General features: G+C 43.5%; 1 protein-coding gene across 1 annotated transcript; it reads right to left on the reverse strand.

The window, feature by feature from the left end:
• Positions 1-1,845: 1,845 nt before the first annotated feature.
• TAL2 (TAL bHLH transcription factor 2) lies at positions 1,846-25,424 on the reverse strand. The gene is made up of 2 exons (XM_053567007.1): positions 25,393-25,424; positions 1,846-2,188 (listed from the first exon to the last, which is right to left on the reverse strand). Exon 2 carries the CDS (start codon positions 2,170-2,172, stop codon positions 1,846-1,848), a length of 327 nt encoding a protein of 108 aa, XP_053422982.1. The 5' UTR covers positions 2,173-2,188; positions 25,393-25,424.

Raw genomic sequence — 25,424 nt, forward strand, 5'->3', positions numbered from 1 at the left:
ACATTTGAGGGGAAATTGTCTCATCTTTCTGCTTCTATGTTTCCCTGGACTATGCTGAGTCCATGGAGAAGTTGAGTCCATGCAGTTGAAATAAAGAATGCCGAAGGGAAATTTCTTGGTTCAGATAAACCCATTGTGTTATAAGTATGAATGCCATATAGAGTTTAATGACCTAGTGACCTTGCTGTTTTGGGGGAATGAGATTGTGAGACAGTCTCATTTAGCTTTCTTCTAACCACCAGGACAAGGAGGTTCATTTCAACCTTTCGTAAGTAAATAACTTGCTTTCTGAGTGGCAGGAAATTTAAATTCCTCTGTTGTGCATACACTGGAAACCCCTAATCTCGAATCCATAAACTTCCTACCTGTGGGTCAAAAGGTTTTAAAACCAATGTACCGTCAAGAACTTCAGGGAAATAGAATGTTCCAAAGACAATCAAATGACATTATTTGTATTCTGCACTCAACTATGGGATTTATCTTTGAATCTTAGTATCATGGGAGGGGACATGCGGTGATGAGTTCTGGCAGATCCATGCTGTTTGACTGACTTGTTGGGTCCCACCTCTCCCAGCATAGACGGAGCTAATGCGCCATGGCAAAGAAGACAAATTACACATTCATTAGTTCATTACAGTCCAGTATTGCATTTCTATTGTTTACTCTCAATGTTTTGTTTAAACTAAGCTCTCTGTTAAATGAGTCGTACATGGTAATGTTTGGATTCTCATAATTATAACTGAATTTTACAGGTCTTAAATCAGCAGGAGCTCAGGCTGAGTGAAGTTTTAATACCTGACATGTGAACACTGTAAGGGGTTAGCTAATTTATTTTTGTTGCTTTTCAGAAGAAAATTATGCACTCCAATTCATAAATTATCAAGTCTTTTTCTCTCCCAGATGTAATCCACTATTTGGCTTTAACGATGATATATGTACAAATGGCTCAGTATAAGTAACACCTCACATTTCCACAGAGTTTAAGGATGCAGAGCTTTTCCTCACACACCCGCTGCATTCCTGGAACCCCCACACTCAGGAGGATCTTTTCTCCACAGATTTTCCCACAAGTCCTGGAAGATGGTTTCTGCAGAGGCTATCCTTTCTTTCATAAATTTTAATATTGCTTTTGTTCACCCTTGATTAAATATATTTCATTTTTCAAAACAAACTTATATTATTATTATTTTTTTTCTTTTCAGATAGAGTCTCCCTTTGTCACCCTGGGTAGAGTGCTGTGGTGTCACAGCTCACAGCAACCTCCAACTCTTGGGTTCAAGCAATTCTCTTGCCTCAGCCTCCCAAGTAGCTGGGCTTACAGATGCCCACCACAATGCCCAGCTATTTTCAGAGATAAGGTCTCACTCCAGCTCAGACTGGTCTCGAACTTGTGAGCTCGAGGCCCACCCACCTGGGCCCCCAGAGTGCTAGGATTACAGGCGTGACTCTCCACACCTGGCCTATATTATATTCTGAAGGAAGCATATTCCCCTCATTCAGCTGAAGTCCATTATAAGAAAACTCACTTTGTATAACTGAAGACACCAAGAAAACAGTGATTTTCAAAACCTTTTTAAATTAAAAAAATTGTTTCCCAAAAATCTTGTGCACAGCCTGGATTAAAAAAGACTGCTCTGCCTGAAGCCTCTGGGGTCAGGGGTGGATTCCAAAGTGACATTCCTTGCAGCCTCCTTCGGGTACCTTGTATGCAGCTGTCCCTGGAGCCATTGTCTGTGAAACTTAAATTCATGCCTCAAAAGTTATTCATGAAGTTGACTTTGGAACACGCAAAAGGCTGTCGAGGGCCAGTAACTTCTGAGCAAGTGTCGTCTTGGGTGATGACTGCTATGGAATGTGGTGGCTTGGGCCAGGGGAAGGAACCTGGTAGTCCTCAAGGAGAGTCCTGCCCTCTAGGCCAAGTAGGTGGGGTCCTTGGGGGAAGAGCCCCAGAATGTTTCCCTGAGCAGCCACTCCTGTTTGCTGTAGGCTTTGCTCCCCCAAGACCTTGACCAAGAAATTGATATACCTCATTGCCAGGCGAAGCGTTTCGTTTTTGCTCAGCTTTTTGTCTGGAGGGTGAGTGGGGATGAGCTTCCTCAGCTTGGCAAAGGCATTGTTGACATTCTGCTGCCTCCATCGCTCCCTGGTGTTGGTGAAGATCTTCCTGGTCATATCTGAGTTCCTGAGACTGGAAAAAGAAAGAGCCCCGAGGGCCAAGGCCTTATAAGAGGTTGGGTCGGTATCTCATGTTCTGCCAAGTACCTGAGATGTAGATTTTTTTTTTTTTCACTCAGATTCTAGGAAACTCATTTCCTCATTTTCAGGTTTTTTAAATCTTCCTTTCGGTCAGAGAAGAAAATGTGGCAGAAGAAAGGGCAGGGTAAAAATGATACCCTTCAGCCTTTTTCTCCCTGGTTGTTTAGAAGTCTCTACTTCAGCAGTTCTCAACCTGTGGGTTGCGACCCCTTTGGGGGTGGAATGACCCTTTCACAGGGATCGCTTAAGACCATCCTGCATATCAGATATTTCAATTATGATTCATAACAGTAGCAAAATTACAGTTATGAAGTAGCAATGAAAATAATTTTATGGTTGAGGGTCACCACATGAGGAACTGTATAAAAGGGTCACGGCATTAGGAAGTTTGAGAACCACTGGTCTAGTTAACAGCTTGTTTTATCATCCCCAACAATTAAAAAAAAAAAGCTTGTTTTATCCCAATACCTCCACTTCTTTTTCTTATAACCACCTCTTCCTAAGTGTTCAGAATCTGGTTCAGTATAGGACTGAGTTTATATGTGAATAAAATATATATTCTGCCAAGAGTTGAATATGAATCAACAATGTACGTGTAGGTATTCTGGGTTCTATGATTCTACGTTTGCTTAACAAAATAAGATTTAGGATGCAGAAGACAGTTTAGTTCTCCTCTTAGCTGGCAGACCTCACCTGGAGGAGTGGGCTCCACTCTGTAAGAGCTAAAATATCCAGACTGGGGCGGCGCCTGTGGCTCAGTCAGTAAGGTGCCGGCCCCATATACCGAGGGTGGTGGGTTCAAATCCGGCCCCAGCCAAACTGCAACCAAAAAAAAAAAATAGCTGGGCGTTGTGGCAGGCGCCTGTAGTCCCAGCTACCCGAGAGGCTGAGGCAAGAGAATCGCTTAAGCCCAGGAGTAGGAGGTTGCTGTGAGCTGTGTGACGCCACGGCACTCTACCGAGGGCCATAAAGTGAGACTCTGTCTCAAAAAAAAAAAAAAAAATAATAATAATAATAAAAAATCCAGACTGGACCACATTTAAAGGAAGATGAACAAGGTGAAGAAGGGTCTTGAAACTCTGCTGTAAGAATAGAAGTGAGGAAAAAAAAAAAAAAAAAAAAAAAGAACAGGGCAGCACCTGTAGCTCAGTGAGTAGGGTGCTGGTCCCAAATATTGAGGGTGGCAGGTTCAAACCCGGCCCCAGCCAAACTGCAACAAAAAATAGCCAGGCGTTGTGGTGGGTGCCTGTATTCCCAGCTACTGGGAGGCTGGGGCAAGAGAATCGCCTAAGCCCAAGAGCTGGAGGTTGCTGTGAGCTGTGATGTTACAGCACTCTATGGAGGGCAACTGAGTGAAATTCTGTCTCTAAAAAAAAAAAAAAAGAATAGAAGTGGGGGATAGTTAGCCTGACAAAAAGGAAAAGATGAGGGGCAGGTGGAGGTGGTCTTTGGCAGGGATGCCTAGCAGATACGTGGGCCCCTTGAGGGTGCCCCGGATGATCTTTCCAACTCCAGGAGCATTATCAGCCTATACTGCCAAATATTAGGTAGCCATTTTTAACTCTTAGAGCCATGGGTGACTTTTTTTTCAGGTGGCTAGGAGTAACATGGGCTATAGAGACGTTTAGTATATACAGGCAAAGTCTAGCCCTAGGCGGTTTGGTGTTCTTCACTTACTGCTATTAGTCTAGTGCTGGCTCCAGCCTCAGCTACTCCAGGCACTGGACCTCTTCTATTTCCTCAAAAGAGTAATAAATATTCCTCTTTTGTACATGTTATTTTCTGTTCCTTGAATTTCCTATTTACTCTCTACTTGTCTATGTCTTTTGGGCCTGAACCCACCACCTCCGGTATATGGGGCCTGTGCCCTACTCCTTTGAGCCACAGGCACCACCGTGTCTATGTCTTTAAATAAGAATACTCTCCCTTTTCACCAGGCCAGTGTTCTTCAATCCTTTCTACCTTGCGGTAAACTTGAACCTATAGTTAAACTTCTGTGACACACTTAAATTATGCTGATCAAAACAAAAAGAGTAAAAACAAGAATATACTTAACTGTGCTTTGAATTTCTTACAAAAAATAATTTAATTATTAATTTTAAAAAATTTTTCACAGCATACCTAAGATCCTCTCGGTCTGTGGCACAGCAGCTGAAAATCACTGCACTGAGCCTTTAGCCAACAGGAGAGGCACCTGCATGGTGGTTAGGAGCCCAGGCTCCATCCAGAACCCTGGCTTGGCATTTGGCTATACTTCCTGTAGCTGTGTGACCTTGAACAATATACCTAACCTCTCTGTGCTCAAATGCTTCATCACTAAAGGGCAACTCAGGGTACTCATCCACAGTATCATTGTGAGGACACATAAAATGACACACGCAGAGCACCTTAGCTCAACGTGTGGCACACATTAAGTGCTCAGTAAACCTTAAATGATTACAATTAGTATCCCTATAAATAGAACAGAGAAAAGCAAACGATGGGTGTAATTTATAATTGTTTGCCGATAGCGATAGTGCAGGAGAAAAGGTCTCAGCTCTATTTCCATGTCCAGTTGCTCCACTTTACAGGGGTATACAGACACACATGTGTGTAGATGCGGAGTGAAATGGAATACCTGGAAGGATTTGGCCTTCCAGAATATGGTCAACAGTGCTTCCTTGGCAGAGGACAGTGAATTGGGAAAAGATAGAAAAGGGAGATGTGGACATTTTATTCTGTATATTTTGGTATCGGCGTATGTTTCCATAAGAAAGTATTCCTATGTTATTCACTTCATAATAGAAACAAAATTTTAATGTTTATGCTTTTTTTTTTTTTTTTTTGTAGAGACAGAGTCTCACTGTACCGCCCTCGGAAGAGTGCCGTGGCGTCACACGGCTCACAGCAACCTCTAACTCTTGGGCTTACGCGATTCTCTTGCCTCAGCCTCCCGAGCAGCTGGGAATGTTTATGCTCTTTAAAGCAGCTTTGAGGGTGGTGCCTGTAGCTCAACGGAGTAAGGCACCGGCCCCATATGCTGGAGATGGTGTGTTCAAACCCAGCCCTGGCCCAAAACTGCAAAATAAATAAATAAATAAAATAAAGCAGCTTTGACTAACATCTAGCTTTGAGTCTCTGCTCTCAATGTCCTAGTTTTGTGATTCTGAGAAAAATCAGTTAATTTCTTTAATCCTTGGTTTTCTTCTCTGGAAAATGGAGATAAGGGCATCAGTAGGATTCTGGTGAGGATTAAATAAGACTTAGGACTGAGTGCCTGGCACATCTGTGCTAAATACACGTGAGCATTTTCTTTCTTACACAGATGGAAAGTAGCCATCACTGCAAAGAACAGTTTTTTTCAGTCACCCATATGCCCCACTTATTTCTTTTTTTCTTTTTTTTTTTTCTCACTTTATGGCCCTCTGTAGAGTGCCGTGGCCTCACACGGCTCACAGCAACCTCCAACTCCTGGGCTTAAGCGATTCTCTTGCCTCAGCCTCCCGAGTAGCTAGGACTACAGGCGCCCGCCACAACGCCCGTCTATTTCTGATTGCAGTTTGGCTGGGGCAAGGTTTGAACCCGCCACCCTCGGTATATGGGGCCGGCGCCTTACGGACTGAGCCACAGGTGCCGCCCCCCACTTATTTCTTGTTGCCTTCCCTGCCTGTGTCTGGGATGAGAGTCCAGTGCTGTGCTGAGAACCTACTGGTAAGCTGGAAGCACAGCAGCCCACAGTCACCGTGTGACTCCCCGTGCACCAGCCGCTTAGCCCCAGAAGAAGGGTTTGTCCCTTCTTCTCTCTGTGGAGACACTCCCAGTTGCATCAAAATCCTGGGTACCAACACTTACTCACTGTGGGCCGGGTATTGGGATGGCTGCTGAATAGTGAGTGCAGGCTGCCTTTGTTGGCATGTGAGAGGGAAGCCCAGGGACTATGGGAGCAGAGGAACGGCACCGAACTGGGCATTCTAGTGGGCCCCCAAGCTAAGCATGACCTTCCAAAACTGAAGGGGGTGGACCAGGTGAGCCCCCACGGCTTTTCTCTGCTCCAAGATGCCACAGTGCTCTACCCAATGCCTTTTATCTAAACTAAGTCGTTTCTGAATAATCTGGCCTTTGGTTCTACAACGAAAAGATGAGTGTTGTCAGAACTGTGCTCACTACACCTAAAATATGAACGTTTAAACCTCAATCAAGGAGATTTTTAACATGGAAAGAGAACTACCCAGTTTTATTCCCACTGACGCTGGCCAGTACTGTGGGTGCAAATTTACATTCAAGCTTCTCTTGTCAAAAGAGGGTTTAGCTCATTCACTAAGTCAACTCTGATTCCATGGAGGGTCTTTTCAAGCTCTGAGGAAAAAAGATGAGGCAGAATAAACTATGGTATTTTTTTCTAAGATGGCTCTATCCTACTGTAGCACAAGCAGACAGAAGAAACAGGGGAGAGAAGACTAGCTTCTAAAACATAGCCTGCCATCCTAGCAGGCTTAATGGGTCCTTGTTGATTTATGCTCAAGTGTGTTACTCAGCTTCTCCTTGGGGGGCAATAGAATCAGTGATTTAACAACCCGGAAAAACTCAAAGAAGAGGTCACTGGAAAATCACTCAAGTACTTGCTAAATCAAAGGAAAATTGCATTAATGTTTTTCCAGTTGCAAGGACTTATTACTGCCAATCTGGATTTCAGAGTAATATAAGAGCTAAAAAACAACAACAACAACACACTAGATGCTACAGAATCAGACAACAATTGATAGATGCTGAAACAGAGGTGAAGCATGCAGGCCATGTGGGAATCAGTGGCAAAGCCTGTGCCCCAGGCCTGGGTAATTATGCACTTATGCCACCTCTGACGACTCCTGCTGGGTCAGGGCTCATAACCTTTTTTTGTGCCATAGAACCTTTTGGCAGTCTGGGGAAGCCCAGAGATGAATTCCTTTTCAGAACATTGATCTTAAATAAAGCAAAAGGCCTTGGGTTGTCTTCTGAGAATAATGATTTTAAATGCATAAATCAAAACACACAGGCATAGAAAATAACCAGTTCTATCTAGCAGTCATTAAGAAAATTTAAAATGCAATACAGGAATACACATGCTTCATTTTTAACACATGAAATAACTAGACTTACTATCATAATCTCTAAGAAGTGATGTGTAAATGGTTTTTCAGAAGATCTGTGACTTCTGTGACATGAGACGCAAGTATCCATGATTTCTATTGCTGACAAATTTACCACCACTGCTAATACTACTGTAGTTCATTACCCACATTTATAGATAAAGGAAATGCTATCTTTAGATTAAAGATTAGTGAAAGTAAAGATGTAATTTTCCCTATCCAAATTCACAGGACCCCTGAATACTAACTACATATTCCTGGACGGATGGGGCTTGGATACCCCAAGTTAAGAATGCCTGGGCTGGAGGAAAGTAAGGGTAAACACAGCAAGAACAGAGATGTGCATAAACGTCTCTATGGATGTTGTCACCGCTGAAGGGAACTCATTGCCATAGAAAAGAAATACAGTTATGCCCACAAGAAGGTGACCAAGGTCCCCAACAGACGATGCTACTCTTTTGTGTTCCCAGGGCCCACATTCCTATGGGGCCGGCCCCAGAATCACACTGGCACAGCTCTTTTTTCACAGGGCTTTAAATTTCTCTTCCTGGTATTTGGTCCCACGCATTTGTGTTTTCTTTCGCCTTTTTTCTTTTTTTAGTTTCTTTGTAGAGACAGAGTCTCACTTTATCGGCCTCAGAAGAATACTATGGCATCACAGCTCACAGCAACCTCCAGCTCTTGGGCTTAGGCGATTCTCTTGCCTCAGCCTCCCAAGTAACTGGGCTACAGGCATCTGCCACAACGCCCAGCTATTTTTTGATTGTAGTTTGGCTGGGGCCAGATTTGGACCCGCCACCCTAGGTATATGGGGCCAGAGCCCTACCCACTGAGCCACAGGTGCCGCCCTTCTTTCGCCTTTCTCTTGAAAGTAAGTGAAAACACTTGCCAGAAAGGGAGAGCTGAAGGGTGGTTTAAATAGTTAGATTGGAAGAAAGTGCCTAATCTCCAACACTAGACAGAGCTCTGCCTTTTGAAACTTATTATAGAAGTAACACATGGTCATTTAAGAAAAAACAAGAATCACGCATTACACAAACGCATAAAGTAAAATGCAAAAGATTCCCTACCTGTCTGTAAACCTACTCAAGTTAGCTTCCCAGCCACAGCCTGTTTGGTGTGTATATCTCAAATACACACACGTACCTTTAATAACCACCATACGTACTATTATGCGAGTTACTTTCCTCACTTAGACAGCTCTGAATATTGACATACTCAGCGAACGCCGCTCTTGGGGAAGACGCCCTCAGCGGGGTTGGTTCGTCTGAGCCTCGCACTGGAGAAGCCACCTGTTCCAAGGTGCGCTCAACACCTGCACCTCCAAGCCGCGTGGCACTTCGAATACCCAGCCCACCAGCGCAAGCGTCTGCCCGCTTCACTTCCAGGCATCCCCCCTTTTCTTTTTATAACAACGTTAGCTCTCCCTTGCAAAACACTGCCCTGCCGAGTGACTTAAGTATTGCCGGAGTCCTGGAAAGCGTCTGGGGAGGAAGTTTCCCATCTGCCAGGTGTCCCAGAGTCGTTCCCAGAGATGCAAGAACTATATCGAAGGGCCTTGGGAGATGGCGCTAGGGACAGCGGGAACACAGGACTCCCAGCATCATGTATTAAAGCAAGAGCCCCCGCCAACATTCTAGGGAGTTGGCACCCCAGGAGCTGTGCCACCGCCTCTGCCCTGGAAAAAGTCCCCAGGTCTTCCCTCTGAATCGCCTTGGTGGCTGCTCTAAAGTCGCCGCCACACCCCTGCTCTCAGGTGCGAGGGTGGCTCAGACTGCGGGAGCTAAGCCAGAGCCCCACGGGCCACGTCCCCCCGGACCTGACGCACCTCTTAGCCGTCCAGAGCTCGCGCGGTGGCTGTCGCTGTCTCAGTCGCCGGCCGGGTGCGCCCTCGCCTGGACGCCGCGCCTCCGCGCCCCATTTATAGGACGCCGCCCTTTGTTCGGCAGGGCCCTGGGCCCCTTCCCGTCGGAACTCCCTGCGCCGTCGTTTCCCGGGACCAGCCCTCCCTTGTGCCCCGGAATGGGAGCAGGGGAGGAAGGAGAACCCGCCTTTGTGTGAAGTTTGAGCGCGGGAAGGGGGTCCTGCCACCCGCCGAGCTGGGGATGCCGCTCACCTACAGACTTTGGCAACATAACAAACCTGGGAAAATTCGTACCCTCGTTAATTCATCAGATGTTTATTTAAGCCCTGGGGCACCCCCGCCGAGCCCTTATTTCAGAATCCTGAGCGGGGACCCGGACACCCACAATCCAGACCCACTAAATCAGAATTTGGGGCGGCGGGGTCCCAAATCTGTATTTTTTTTTTTTTTTTTTACTAAGTACCGCAGGAAATTGTGCTGTGCAGGGAATGCACTGCAACATTTAACAATCACTACACTGGACAGATTCCTGAATTTATTCTTCTGTTTCCACAGTGCTCAGCACAGGACCGGGTTATTTCCGTGAGGGGGGCCTCCTAATGGTCTTCCTGGTTCCCCACTGGCCTCATTCTATCCCCTCACTCAGAATGATCCTATGAAACACAAGTCAGCTCAAAATTCTTCTCTGCTCAAAATTCTTCAGTAGCTCCCTAGTCCACCCGGAAAGAATTATGCTGAAGCCTTTATAATGGCCCCCTCAAGATACCCAGTAGGTGCCTTCTCTCCCTAGGGGTTAACTCAGCTCCAGTCACTCTGTCCTCTTTGTTGATTCAGGAGCACATCAGCCACCCTCCTGCCTCATGGCCTTTCCCAGGTTTCCTTGCTTATAACACCCTTCCCCAAGTTATCCATTCCCTCCATCACTTCTTTTCATTCATTCAACAAATTGCTACTGAGTGCCCACAGTGATCTAGGCCAGTGACAGCACACTGGTGTGAGGTGAGAGGATCTTAGATGTGCCATGAAAAATTTAAAAAATCATTAATTAAGGGTGGCACCTGTGGCTCAAAGGAGTAGGGCGCTGGTCCCATATACCGGAGGTGGCAGGTTCAAGCCCAGCTCTGGCCAAAAATTGCAAAAAAAATTTTGTTTTAATTAAAAAAAATCATTAATTAAATTATTTTCAAAAGAGGTTCAAAGCACAGTAAGTATATATTTTTTCTTTTTACTCTTTTTTTTGATCAACATAATTTAAGTGTGCTATGGAAGTTTAACTACAGGTTCAAGTGTGTTGTGAGATTAAAAAAAAGTTGAAAAACACCAATGTAGGCCCTCTTCTAGGCACTAGGGACACACTTCAAACAAAACAGATACAAGTCCCTGCCCTCAAGCAGCTGACATTCTTCAGGACTTTACTCAAATGTCACATTCTCAGTTAAGTCATTGGTCACCAATATCTAAAGTCACCTACACACACACACACACACACAGACTCATCCTTCTCCTGCTTATTCTTCTTAGTACTCATCCCCACTTAGTAATAACTTATTTATCTTGCCCGCCTCTTTCCCACCCCATCCTAATCCCAGGGAACAGGTGCTCATCAAAGGTTGGTTAATTAATGAATGAAAACTAATGAATTTCTAAGTATCGCTCTCTTTGAAAGACCTAGTATAGGATTCGGCACAATAAGTTCAAAAATGCACTCGGCTTTGTAAATAAGACCAAAGGGCTTTGGAGTTACCCAGGTTGAAATTCCTGTCTATAAATTTATGTAATCCTAAACAAATTACATAAGCATTCTGCCTCCATTTCCTCATCTGTAAAACGGGGACAATGATAGGATTGTGAGGATTAAATGAGGCGAAAAAACAGCTAACACATTTAGCACCATGCCGGCACATGGTCAGATTATTCTGGAATTTTATCGTGCTCAGTCTTATTATTGTTACACCTGCTGACTGCCTTCCCTGGGAGGGGATTATACAGCCCCACCAACTGCCATGTAATTGGCAGTGCCTCTGTATAGATAGAGGGACCCCATTCCTGCCCCATTACCAGGCTTGGCTACGTGACTTGTGTCACTCAATGGAATGTAAGCAGACCTAATGTCTGCCATGATGGAGCAGAAGTTGGAAGAGTGAGTGATTGCTGGTTGGGCTCAGTCATGTTTGGAGTTGCTTTCAAAGACAGTATGCCATGGAGCAAACCTATAGCCAACCACAGCCGTCATGTAATATGAGTAAGAAATAAATCTTTATTGTTACAAACTACTGAGATTTGGGGATTATTCGTTACTCCCACTCACCCTCTTACTCACCACCAAAATAAACTGATACCGTTTGTTTATAAATATAAAAGATGTATGAATTGCTAGGTTCTAGGGAGGAAGCAGGAGGGTGAGGAAAGCGGTGTAATTGCCTTCAAGGAGATGCCAGCCATTGGAAGGGAGAGGACATGACGTGATTAAATACAAGGTAGTCCTGTGATCCAGACAGTTGAAACTGGCATTAGAAATAGAGAAGCAGGATGGCGCCTGTGGCTCAGGGAGTAGGGCACCGGCCCCATATACTGAGGGTGGCGGGTTCAAACCCAACCCCGGCTGAACTGCAACCAAAAAATAGCCAGGCATTGTGGCGGGCGCCTGTAGTCCCAGCTGCTCTGGAGGCTGAGGCAGGAGAATCACGGAAGCCCAAGAGCTAGAGGTTGCTGTCAGTCCTGAGACATCATGGCACTCTACCAAGGGCGACAAAGTGAGACTCTGTCTCTACAAAAAAATATATATATAGAGAGAGAGAGAGCAGCAAAAGATTCTAGCTGGAGTATCAGAGGTTACTCATGGGAGGATGGCATTAAAACTAGGCCTTAAAGCAAGGTTGGCTCTGCCATTTGTGGAGCCTAAGGGTACAGATGGGGATCCCCAACCCATCCCCATTCCCATTGTTTTCTAGCCCCTAGCTGTGTCCTGTTCTATGGAGGGCCTTGTGTGTATGGTGTGAACTCCCAGACCACATAGACCTAAGGAGGAGCCCTGTGCAGGGCCTGAAAGCAGGCTCAGGACCATGTGAACAGAAATAGAAATTCAGGGGTCCCTGATACCCAGAGTATGGTCTAGAAGGTGGAACATAGGGGCTAGGGAGGTGCTGAAGGAGGGCCAGAGCAGGGCCATCTAAACCACGCGAGCCCAGGAAGGAGCCGTGGTATCTTGAGCGCCTGAGTAGAAGAGTGGTAAAGGCTGGGAAGGAATTACAAATGTAGGAGTGGAGGAGAGGACATTCCAGGTGAAGGCAACTGTGCGTTTGGAACATGGAAATGATATGTTTAGTTACAGCTACAAGGCTCACTGTGGTGGCAGTATAGAGGATGGCGTAGAGGGCAGATTGGAGAGAATCAGTTGATCAATCTGTACATAGGCACAAAGGAACTTCCAGAAACATAACCTAGTATTTGCAGTAAACATCTCTGGTTTGCTCCTCTTCCTGCCCTCTGCTCCTTTTGTGTGCTGTGGAAAGGAATGACGGCTTCATGGTGCCCATGTTTTTTCCACTGTGCCCTATTATATGGCAAGTCTGATAGAGCGCATGTTAGATTTTAATCCAGGAATCTATATTATTCTTTGCCTCAGCCAAAAAACTGTGAGGTGACATGTTTTTTTCAATGGCATATTTTACCGCTCAGAAAAAGAACTGTGGCAATTGGGTAGCAGACCGGAAGTGGGTGAGGCTAAATGAAACAACGATAAGCTATGAAAAAAGATCTGCGTACAGGTGGATGAGTACAGACAGAAAGGACAAGGACTTCAGAGAAAGAAGCATGATCGTGTTGACACACTGGAACCAGAGGTGACAACTTCTTTTTCATTTTCAAAACTTTCTGAAGCGTTATTGTTGGTTTTATACTTTCAGAAGCAGGAGAAACAATTTTGGTGCACCATTCTGCTAGCAGTGATCCTTCAGAGTGATAGACCCTCTCCCAGGCCAGTCTCCCAGGGTGGAGAGTTTAGGGGCTGGGTCCTGCCGTGGAAGGGGCTGAAGTAGGAATTTACATAATCCGATTATTGGGGGATTAGGTTTGGGCAGCTAAACGCCTCTGTGCTTGAGCTAAAACCCTTACTATTCATGACTGTCACCGCCCCCTGGAGAGACTGCACCTGCGAACTCCTGGGGAGGGCAGGGGGACTGAGAAAGCTAGGGCAAGTCTGCTAGGAGGGCTGGGTGATGTCAGGCTTCCTGGTTCTGCTGGTTTAAGTGATCTGTCTGGATTAGCCTGTGAACACCGGCCTTCCAGTTCTGTACGCAGGGGTTGTCAGATTCAGGAAAGACCAAACCTGGGATTTTGGAAGGGATTTCTGCCAGCCCAGGCAGGTGTGGGTCAAGGTCATTTTGGCTAGAGGTCAAGCTTTGGCCTTATGCAGTCTGAAAACTCTTCTCCTTCCCCCTTCCTTCTTAAACCCTTTTATAAATCCCCAGTTCTGTGCATTCAGGTCCCAATGCATCCATCACTCTCTCCATTTATCCAGACATCTATCCAGCCCTTCTTCTATCCTTTTGTTGAGTGTGCATCCACCAATTTATTTATCATATGAATTAGCTGGTCCTTGATATTTAATATAATTTACTAGTAAATCCTTCTAGTTCTTTCACATGTTCTATCTCTTCTTAAACAATTTTGGTACTTTGACATATACACTTTGACATTTTCACATTTATTAGTAGAGTGTTATATACAGTTATTCAATTAAAAAAACTCTATACTTATTATCCTCTTCCTCATGCCTCATGTTTTTATGACTTCTCTCTTCTTCATCAGCTTTGTAAAAATCTGTCCGTTTTATTGCTCTTAAAAAACTAGATCCGGGGCGACGCCTGTGGCTCAATGGGTAAGGCACCAGCCCCATATACCGAGGGTGGCGGGTTCAAACCCGACCCCGGCCAAACTGCAACCAAAAAATAGCTGGGCATTGTGGCGGGTGCCTGTAGTCCCAGCTACTCGGGAGGCTGAGGCAAGAGAATCGCTTAAGCCCAGAAGTTGGAGGTTGCTGTGAGCTGTGTGAGGCCACAGCACTCTACAGAGGGCCATAAAGTGAGACTGTCTCTACAAAAAAAAAAAACCTAGATCTGGGGGGTGGCGCCTGTGGCTCAGTGAGTAGGGTGCCAGCCCCATATACTGAGGGTGGTGGGTTCAAACCCAGCCCCAGCCAAACTGCAACAAAAAAATAGCTGGGCATTGTGGCAGGGGCCTGTAGTTCCAGCTACTCGGGAGACTGAGGCAAGAGAATCACTTAAGCCCCGGAGTTGGAGGTTGCTGTGAGCTGTGATGCTACGGCACTCCACCAAGGATGATAAAGTGAGACTCTGTCTCAAAAAAAAAAAAAAAACCTAGATCTTGGATTCATTTATCACTTTTATGATTTTTAATGCATTAATTTCTACCATTGCTTAATTTTTTTATTTTGTTTTTGCAGTTTTTGCAGTTTTTGGCCGGGGCTGGGTTTGAACCTGCCACTTCTGGCATATGGGGCCAGCGCCCTACTCCTTTGAGCCACAGATGCCACCCCTCTACCATTTCTTTATTAAATCTGTCCTTTTTATTTCTGTTTTGTTTCCTCTCCACTACCATCACCACCACCACCCCCATTCTTGGATTGAGTGCTTATTTATTTTTATTCTTTCTTATTTAGTAAGAAAAGCATTCCAGGCTATAAACTTGATTCTGGTATAACTTGGTGATATCCTGTGTTTCTATTTGTACTATCATCATTATTAACGTCTAAAGTCTGCTGTTTTTATTTTAAAACTTTTTTTTTAATTTCCTTATTGCATTTTTTGGCAATCATTTGCTGTTTATCTTGAATTTTGTTGCAGTATAGTCAAAGATAAGCCCTGTGTGTTTTTTGATTTAGGATATTTATTGAGATCTTTCTCTTTGGTAAGACATATAATCAATCTTTCTAAATGCTTCATAGGAACTAGAAAAGGAGGCATATTCTCTGTTTCAAAGGTAAAATGTTTCTGTACACATCTATTAAATAAGTCTTCTATATTCTGGGAAGTTTTGTTCTATTTGCTCTATCAAAGAGATTGTTGTGTGAAAATCCCCCTTTATTATTTTTCGTATGTTCTCATTTGTTTCCCCAGGAGTGTTTGCTTTCTATCTTTATATCTTTTGATGTATTGTTTTTGAAGTATAAAGACTCATGGAAGTATAAAGACTTAGAGGATTGTCCCCTATATCAAATTGAAGTGACTTTGTCTTGCTTTTTGTCATAAATTTCACTTTGTTTTATATTAACATTATAATCCTTGTTTTTAAATTTGCATTTTCCAAACAAAACTGTGCCCATTCCTTTATAGTTAACTCGTGGGTATATGGGTGTGATTCTTGGTCATTTGAAACTTTTTTTGGTAAGTTTTAATTCCTCTTACTCTCTCTTTTTAAAAAATGTGTCCCCATCTTCATGTTGAATTCTTCAAAACAAATCTCATTCTAGTCTACTTGCTACACTGCAAACTTCATGAGGACAAGGACTTAGTATTTTTGATCCCTGGATTCCAGGAACTGTGCTCACTGCCCACAAAACCTGTGTGGTCAGACATTCGTTGAATGAATTTCAGAAAGCTCTGACTTATTTCTCCCAAAAGCCCAACAGCAGTCTCCAGCCTGCCCTGCCTTCTGAGCTTGTTTCTGTGAAGTAAATGCTTCCAGGGCCATGGAAGGGGTTTTGTGGTGATTGCTTATTTTTTGAACCCACCACCTCCTGCATATGGGGCCCGCACCTTCCTCCTTTGAGCCACAGGCACCACCGGTGATGGCTTATGTTTTAAGGAGAAAGAGCATTCTGTCTGCTATATTGTGGGGACTAGTAAGGAGGCCATGGCAGGAATGCAGGTGAGAGGGGATGATGACTCAGGAGTGACATTGAGCATCAGCTCTGGGTAGGACACTGAATTCTCTGCTCCCATTATTCAAGCCTAAGTGTTAAGTGCCATGCTAGGTATTTTACCCATGCTTTCTTATTCAATATGAAAAATTATAGACATTAATTATAAAGCTACATATCAATAAATTATCCTAGACAATAAAATATATTGCTCCCAAACAAGTTAAATATTAAAATGTATACTCAAAGAAACAAATCAGCCTTCAGCTGGCTCTGTTTTATTAGAGGTTCTTAGACAAACCTCTTTCCAGAACCATCAGAAGCTGTGAATTCTTGGTGATATTCATGCCACACCATTCACAGGGCCAATAGGGCAACTTAGTGAAAAGCTCACACGTGCTTCCAGGCTTTTCCTCATTCCAACCTCCCTCAAAGAGGAAAATTATCAAATAAGTAGCTGCAGATAAAAGCAAGCGACAGGAGTAGGGTGCCGGTCCCATATGCCGGAGGTGGCGGGTTCAAACCCAGCCCCGGCCAAAAACCACAAAAAAAAAAAAAAAAAAAAGCAAGCGACAGGACATCAGGGTACCGAGGAGAGAGAAATTCACTGATGTGGCCCACATCACACTTGAGCAGCGGGATGGGGCGTAGAAGGGATGAGTTTCCGTCTTCTCTCACAGGGAAAGGGAGACTTGGTCGTTTCATCATCATTTTTGGACCTCCCTGAGATCTTCCCTCATCATGACAAGGAGAGACGCTAGACTCGGCAGACCAGATATACAATGGCTTTGTGGCCCCAGACAGGTATCCTTCTGAGCCTGTTTCCTATAAAATGGAAAATCCTTACTGATTTGCTGTGGATTTTAAGTGAGAAAAGGTACTGAGAAGTGCCAGATGGCAGGGAGTTTAGTGTGGTAGTTAAGGAAAAACCTTTGACTTGGCTTTGGAGGCAGCTGCTCTGATATGTTATCCTGGGCAAGTTACTTACCTTCTCCCACACTCAATTTTCTCAGCTGTAATTTGGAAATAATATCAATGTTATGGGTTATTATGAAGAAACAGTGAGCAGGGATGTGTGTAACATTAGCGATTTGAAGTAAATACTAAAAAATGGTGGTCAGAGGCATCTAATGAAACAATAGTTATTCAACGAATACTTTTCTTTTCATTACTAGAAAAACTCTATCCAAAAGCTGAGATTCAGAATCTAAACACATGCTAGTAAAGGGCACTCCCAGGTTTTTTTCTTTTATCTGCCCCACCCACATCTGGCTCCTATCTCTCTCCTGCAAGTTACTTGGGTCCTGTGCTGATAAGATGCATTTATTTCCTTCCACTATTTGGAACAAACAGAGCCCAGGATTGGATGAGAGAGAAGTCAGAAGGAAAAGAAAAACTTCTCTTGAGCATCAGACCTTTCCCTTACAATTAATTTCAGCTCTCCAGGGCCCCTTGGTAACACCCACATGCTTACACTCACACCTGCCTTTCCTCTCCAAGACACCCAGTGTTGGCACAAGGCGGGTATTTCTTCCAGAGCAAATGTTGACTGTTGTAGCATAAAGCAGTACACATAACTACTTCATGTGAGCTTCCCATAGTTACCAATTAGAAGCACACAGCCCTCGGTGTGCCCAGCTGCCAACCTCTCAAGGCAAGGCTGGCTTGGCCTTGACTCTGTAGGCCTGGGAGCTGCGAGTGCTATTTCAGCCAATAAACCCAAGGGCAGTGGGGAAAGCAAGAGGAGGGGGTGGGCTGGGCAGGATCAGGTACTAAAGAAAGGGGGTGGGGGGTGGGACTCCCCTTTCCCTCTTTATTCTCTGGTCTTTGTGTAAGAGACATGAGTTCCCTGGATGAGGATTTAGAGGCTCTGTGGGCAGCAGATAAGAGTACAGCCTCCTTACAGAAAGCAAATTCATTGAATACTCCCCATAAAGTCAATACTGTCAGGCTTATCAGCTGTCCTCATTTCCCACTCAGCCCCCTGGGGACCAGACTTGAAAGAAAGGCCACAGCTCCAGGGGCTGAGAGTGAAGGTGCAAGACTGGGCTGGGCTATATTTCAGGCAGGTGGGAGAAATCTGTCAGGCCCAAGCTGCCCAGAACCCTCAGCTTCCCAGACTGACAAATCCCAAACCAAACACACACACACCCCTGGGGGGATAAGGGAGGCACCCCCTTACCCTTCAAATCCAACAGACATTTCCAGCAGGCCCCACCAGGACTTCTTAGGAAAATTAGAGGATGTCACCTTAAATAAAACCAATAAAAAAGGAAACTTTGATTCCCTCCAGTGTTCTTACTTTTACTTTTCATAACACAGCTACTTCTGTACTACTCAAGAGCCCATCCATCTTTTTAGCTGGTGGGAATTTTGGGGTTTTTTCCTGCAAATCATCTGAAATAAATAGCTTACCAGCTGGGATTTCAGACCCATTTCTAAGACTCAAGCTATAGCTGAAGCAGACTAGTTTAACAAGATACAACCTATGCTTTGCTCCCTTCCCACTCTCAGTCCCTCCTGTCTCTGTAGGATAAAAGACAGGCCTCGGGCCCCATCAGCCAGCAGTCCCTGCTTGAGCTCTCTGACCCAGGCAGATTCTGGGAATGGGAAATGGTGAAAACAAGATGGACTTGGCCTGGCCTGATTTAGGATGGCCCAGAAAACCACTGGAGTCCCAAGCTTTTGTAGAGGTAAGGTAGGGGAAATAAGGTCGCTGGTTAACACAAGCTCCTCTCAGTAAAACTACAGCAACTGCTTTCTACCCTTAGAGCCCGTCACCAGAGGTGAACAGACAATAGGGAAATGAGGAATAAGTTAAGAAGCAGAATTTAAAGTCTACTGGGCCCTTCTCCCCTCCTGTCTTCTGCTCCCTGCAGCTCCCCAGGAGCCCTGTGGCATCCCCACATGGAGAGTCCCTTCTATCCCGCAGCAGTGCAGTGGTGGCTCCACCTCCTCTCCACATCTCTCATGTTGCTTGTACAGTGGTGCCCAGGTTTAGAACTGACCATTGGTCTCCAATTCCCTGCTGTGTTCCAAAAATTGCCTTCATGTCTTCCCAGAACCTTACTCTTAGCTCTCCTGCCCCAGTTCATCAAACTGAACTTTTGCTCTGGCTCTCAAAGACCTGTTCTAATACCTTGGAACCTTCTGGATAACACCGGCCTTGTCCCATCACACTTTCTCCCTGTGGCCTGCAGCGCTGCCCTTTAAGCACCACTTCCTGGGTCATCACCAAATTGCCCCCTGCTCACATGGCCTTGAGCACTTCCTGCCCCTGGACTTCCTGTGTCCACTTCTGGTACTGGCTGAGCATTCCTAGGCGTGGCCTTCCTTGAGCCACTTAGAGGTTTGCTTGTTTTTTAAGCAAGCAATGCCCAGTTGGCTAAGCTTCTGTCCTCTGTTCTGCAACTGTCAGGATTCCAAGGTCTCTGGGAATCTGAAATCTCTCAAATCCCTACTCTGGCCTTGAAGGGGCTTCATGAATTGTTAGTTTAACCTCAGTCCTTAGTAGAGTGCCAGTGAGAAGCAATCAAGCTGAAAGTTATTACCGAAGTCATTATGTGCCTATTTAAAACTTTTCTCTACTTTCCCTTATCCAAGCTTCATTACAGGATATGGAGAGCCCATTCCTACTCCATCTGCTCCAGATGGTCTTATTCACTGTCCCATAAAGCCTGTTCTCTGAATTTACTGACTCTTTCTTTAGGAAGGTTTTCTTCTTTCTTCATTTAATCAAATTTTGTGTTCCACCCAGCCAAACCTCATCTAGTCCTTGCCCTCTGTCTTGGAGCTTGTCTGCCATTCACGAAGTCTGGGACTTTCTCAGCACCCCTTGCCTAAGCCTGGCCTTTGAGTCTCAATTTGGTTGAGTGAAATGTTTTAACCCCGTGTCCTCTCTCTCGAAAGCATAGGCCTTTTATCTGTGCTCTGCCAGGGTCACTTCTTATCACCAATTCTGAGGATAAGGCCCTTTACCCAGAAGGGTTCTGAAATACCAGTCTTACAGAAAAATCATTAAATGAGATTATAAGGAAAATACAAGTTGATAGGTTTTATGCCAAAAGTGGAAATAAAAGCAAGGGGAGATAACATTAACAATAGTTACTATATACGGAGCATCTACCATGTACTAAGCAGTGTTCCAGATACTGCAGATTTCTTACATTCTTATAACAGCCTGTAAAAAATAGGTATACTTTTAGGCCCATTGGTTGGAAAAAAAAAAAAAAAATCAAAACTCAGGCTCAGTGCCTGTAGCTCAGCAGCTAAGGCCTGCCAAACAACAATGACAACTATGACCAAAAAATAGCCGGGCGTAGTGGTGGGCTACTTGGGAGGCTGAGGCAAGAGAATCGCTTAAGCCCAAGAGTTTGAGGTTGCTGTGAGCTGTGATACAACGGCATTCTACCCAGGGCGACAGCTTGAGACTCTGTCTCAAAAAATAAATAAAAATAAATAAATTTAAATTTAAGCAAACATTTACTTATTCAACTACACTTGCCACACTTCAAGTATTCAATAGTCACCCTGGGTGGGTGGGGGGCTACAGATATTAGCCATTCCCAGCGTCACAGATTGCTCTCTAGATAATCCCTGGTTTCCCACTAGCACGTTGGGGAAAGATGGCTCTTAGCAAATTACAACCAGGATGATAGAAGGTATCATTCTAAAAGGAGACTTTTCCCTTTGTTTATGAAGTCATATGCCAGAAATTTGATTTTTCTGCTAAGCAGGATCTGGCTCCATTATAGGGTTGCCCATTGTAGGCTTCAAAACAAACTCTTCCACCCTCCAACCAGGAGACCATCATTTTTCTAAGACACTGGGAAGATATTTGTTTGAAATTGTCAGAAAATTAGCCACCTAGTTACTTTTCCTGAAAAATTCACTAGAAATATTCTCTAAATTATTGAGACTAACTAGGGGAAAAAAATTTGAATTTATTAGCTTTAAATTAAAAAAACTAGTGGTAAATTGTAGTTAGAGACCTAAGAACACCACCACCAACTGCTAAAGAGTTTTTGCTAATAAATCAAGTTGGAGAAAACTCAACTACAAAGAACACACACACAAAAAAAGAGAAAACAAATATACAAGAAGAGTTATTAAAAGGACAGAGAAAAGCAATAAAGAACTGGAGGAAAGAAAGATGAAAGCAGAAAACTAAAAACCTATCTTCCAAAAATCAAGACAGGATCATTCCATTTTATTTTTGTCCTAGAGTTTTATTTATTTTTTAATTAAATCATAGTTGTGTACATTAACGCAATTATGGGGTCCAATGTGCTGGTTTTATATACAACTTGAAAGACTTTCATCAAACTGGTTAACATAGCCTTTACCGCATTTTCTTAGTTATTGCATTCCTTTTTATTATGAAGGATGTTACTATAAATTTTTGTAAAATGTTTAAGGATATGCTACTAAAGGCATAGTAAAAACAAACAATGGCACATAGTATACGTTCAAAAAAGAAAAACCGGGGCGGCACCTGTGGCTCAGTGAGTAGGGCGTCGGCCCCATATACCGAGGGTGGCGGGTTCAAACCCGGCCAAACTGCAACAAAAAAATAGCCGGGCGTTGTGGCGGGCGCCTGTGGTCCCAGCTACTCGGGAGGCTGAGGCAGGAGAATCGCCTAGGCCCAGGAGTTGGAGGTTGCTGTTAGCTGTGTGACGCCACGGCACTCTACCGAGGGCGATAAAGTGAGACTCTGTCTCTACAAAAAAAAAGAACAACCGTAAAAGAAATGACTAGCAAGGGTTTTTGTTGTTTATTGGGTTTTTTGTTTGTTTGTTTTTGAGACACAGTCTTACTCTGTTGCCCAGGCTAGAGAGTTGTGGCCTTAGCCTGGCTCACAGCAACCTCAAACTCCTTTGCTCAAGTGATCTTCTTGCTTCAGCTTCCCAAATAGCTGGAAATACAGGCACACATCACAAATGCCCAGCCAGTTTTTCTGTTGTTAATATAGATGTGGTTTCACTTTGTCCATGCTGGTCTTGAACTCCTGACGTCAAGGGATCCTCCTGCCTCAGTCTCCCAGGGTGCTAAGATTACAAGCATGAGCCACCCCAGACAGCTGACAATTCGCAAGAGTTGTCATTATCTTTAATTTTAGTCATTCTAATAGATGTGTTAATGATTAACTCGTAGTTATAATTTGATGTTGAACATCTTTTACATGTGTTTATTTGCCATTTGTATATTCTCTTTGATGGAATGTCTGTTCATGTCTTTGTCCATTTTCTAACTGGATTATTTATTTATGTATTTGTTTATTTTTTGAGACAAAGTATCACTTTGTCGCCCTTGGTAGAATGCTGTGGCATCATAGCTCACAGCAACTCAAACTCTAGGGCTCAAGTGATTCCCTCACCTCAGCCTCCTGAATAGCTGGGACTACAGGTGCCCATAATTGACAAAGTCCGATTTATCAATTTTTCCTTTTATAAACTGTGCTTTTTGGGTCAAGTCTAAAAAAGAACTCTTTCCCTAGATCGTGACGACCTCCTAGTTTTATATTTTACATTTAAGTATTTGATCAATTTAAATTTCATTTATATAAAGTGTGAGGTTCAAGTTGAGGTTTTCTTTTTTCTTTTTTGCCTATGTATATCCAATTGCTCTAGCATCATTTGTTGTCAAAAATCAGTTGAGCATATTTGTGCCGGTCAATTTCTGGGTTGCTTCATGGATCTGTGTGCATCCATTCACCAATACAGACTGTGTTGATGATTGCATTAAGTTGCTAGGGCTGCCCTGACAAAACACAGGCTGGGTGGCTTACACAATGGAAACTTTTTCACAGTTCAGGAAGCTGTAAGTTCAAGATCCAAGTGTGGGCAGGGTTGCTTTCTTCTGAGGTATTCCCTCCTTGGATTGCAGATGGCAACCTCCTCTTCAACCAGTCCTTCCGGTATCCCTCTTCTTGTCCTCTTACAGAAAAACCAGTCACCAGTGAATTGGGATCCACCCATATGATCCCATTTTACTTTAATTAGCTGTTTATCTCCAAATACTTTCACATTCTGAAGTACTGGGAGTTAGGACTTAAGCACACAAATTTTGAGGGATAGAAGGGAATACAATTCAGCAGGGAACAGTTACTATAGTTGTAAAGTAAGCCTTAATATTGGGCGAAATGATCCTTCTCATTTTCAGTTATAAGACGTTGGTTTCAAGTCATAATGTGAAAAAATATATATATGTGCTTTGTTTTCTTTGGAGTGACTGTAAATACTGTTGTGTTTTTGTTTTCATATGTTTGCTGTTAGAATACAGAAATGCACATGACTTTGGGGTGTTGGTCTTAATCTTTACACTGTGACCATGTTAAACGCACTTATTAGCTCCAGGAATGTTCTGTTTGTTTTTTAAATAGATTTCTGGGTATTATCTATGTAAACGATCATATCATTTATGAAGGCAACTAAAAAAATTTCTTTCTTTTCAATCTGCATATCTTTTATTTTTCCTGCCATACTGCAGTGACTAGAGCTTCTAGTAGTAGGTTGAATCAGAGAAGCGAGAGCAGACATCCTTGCCTTTTTCTTAATCTCAAGGGAAAAACAGCCAGTCTTTCACTATTAAGGTTAACATATAGGTTTTCTGTAGATGTTCTTAAGTTGAGGTAATTTCCTTCTATTTTTAACTTACTGAGAGTTTTTATCCTGAAAAAGTGCTGAATTTTGTCATTTTTTTCTGTGTCTAGTCATATGCTATGATTTTCTTCTTTAGTTTTTTGGTATGGTATATTACATTGATTGATTTTAAGGCTGAACTAGCTATGTATAACTGAAATAAGTCCCACTTGTCATGGTGTGCAATTCCTTTTTTAGACACTGTTGGATTCAGACAAACTACAACTTTTCACTCTATGCCCTGTGGCATTCACACTCCACCACAGTAACATTTTGCAATCTTGACTTTAGTTCAAATCTTATAACAGACCTTTCTAGTTCTTTTTTTCCCCCTGAAATATGTAAAAGTTCCCCACAGTGGCTGTTTGCTCTTGCTACAAGCTAATCAACCTAACTTTATTTGATTACAGAGGTCTTCCTGGTCTGTGGCTGACAGATTTTATCACAGAACTTCTGGATTCCCAAGTAGGGAATAAAATTCCTAGAGTTTATGTGCAGACCCCTGGGTTCTCAGACTTGAATTTTAAAAATAGTGTATTGATGGCAAGATTACTATTTTACCAGATTGCTTATAAATGCTAATGGCTGTTATTTCTACTGCAAGTTTCAAAACTAAACACAAAAAATGCCCCAAGAGATTAGAAAAATTTTATTCAATATCCATGACTGGATTATATATTACAAATTCTGATCAAAATAATATTAAAGGTATTTTCAGTAGTACCACAAACAATCTATATTTGAAGATAAAGCCAAATAGTAAACTGGTAAGCAAACACTGAAATCCATTCGTTTAAAATATCTCTCTGTTCAAAAAAAATCATGTACATATTTTTATAGTTATAAAGTGGAACAAATAGCTACATATGATTTTCATTTAACAAACACATGAACTATTCTCCATGTTTTGCAGCCTTCATTAGAAGGCTGCAAATCCTATAATTTCTTTTTTATTTATTTATTTATTTATTTATTTTTTTTGTAGAGACAGAGTCTCACTTTATGGCCCTCGGTAGAGTGCCGTGGCCTCACACAGCTCACAGCAACCTCCAACTCCTGGGCTTAGGCGATTCTCTTGCCTCAGCCTCCCGAGTAGCTGGGACTACAGGCGCCCGCCACAATGCCCGGCTATTTACAAAGGTGCATGATACAGTATCCAATTTTGTATAACAAAATACAATACTTTTATCTGTTCTCAGTCTCTTTCACCCTACTGTGAGAGGTGCTTCGAAGAATATAGCAGCTTGGCTGGCTACTCTGTTCCCTACGCAATCTCTGTTTTAGGTTGATTTAGGGATTATGGGGGAAGGGGCATTGCAGACTAGACGTTCTCAGAGTACAGAAGCAGATATTTCTTGTTAGAAAATTTATACTTGTCTGGGAGAGAGAGATTAAAGATGGTGGCCAAGTAACAGCTTCCCTGCAACTGGGAACAGTGAGTTTGGGGAGACAAGACTCCAGGCATCTCTGGCCGGTGGGATCTGCCTATAATCATCCCTTTGAGGACACAGGGAGCCAGCAAGGGACTTTTGGACCCCAAGAGGAGGACAAAAACAGTGGAAAACTGGCAAGTGGTTCGATCGACCTAATCATGCTGACAACCGTAAGTACAAGCAGCAGTGAGACTGCAAACCGGAAAGGCCTTACCTGTGAACTGTTTCAGTGTTCTTGGACTTGGC

Source organism: Nycticebus coucang, chromosome 2 (genome assembly GCF_027406575.1).
Source record: "Nycticebus coucang isolate mNycCou1 chromosome 2, mNycCou1.pri, whole genome shotgun sequence".
NCBI lineage: Eukaryota > Metazoa > Chordata > Mammalia > Primates > Lorisidae > Nycticebus > Nycticebus coucang.

Excerpts from the sequence above, each read along its gene's own strand:
- TAL2 (XM_053567007.1), bottom strand. The coding sequence starts at position 2,172 with ATGACCAGGAAGATCTTCACCAACACCAGGGAGCGATGGAGGCAGCAG.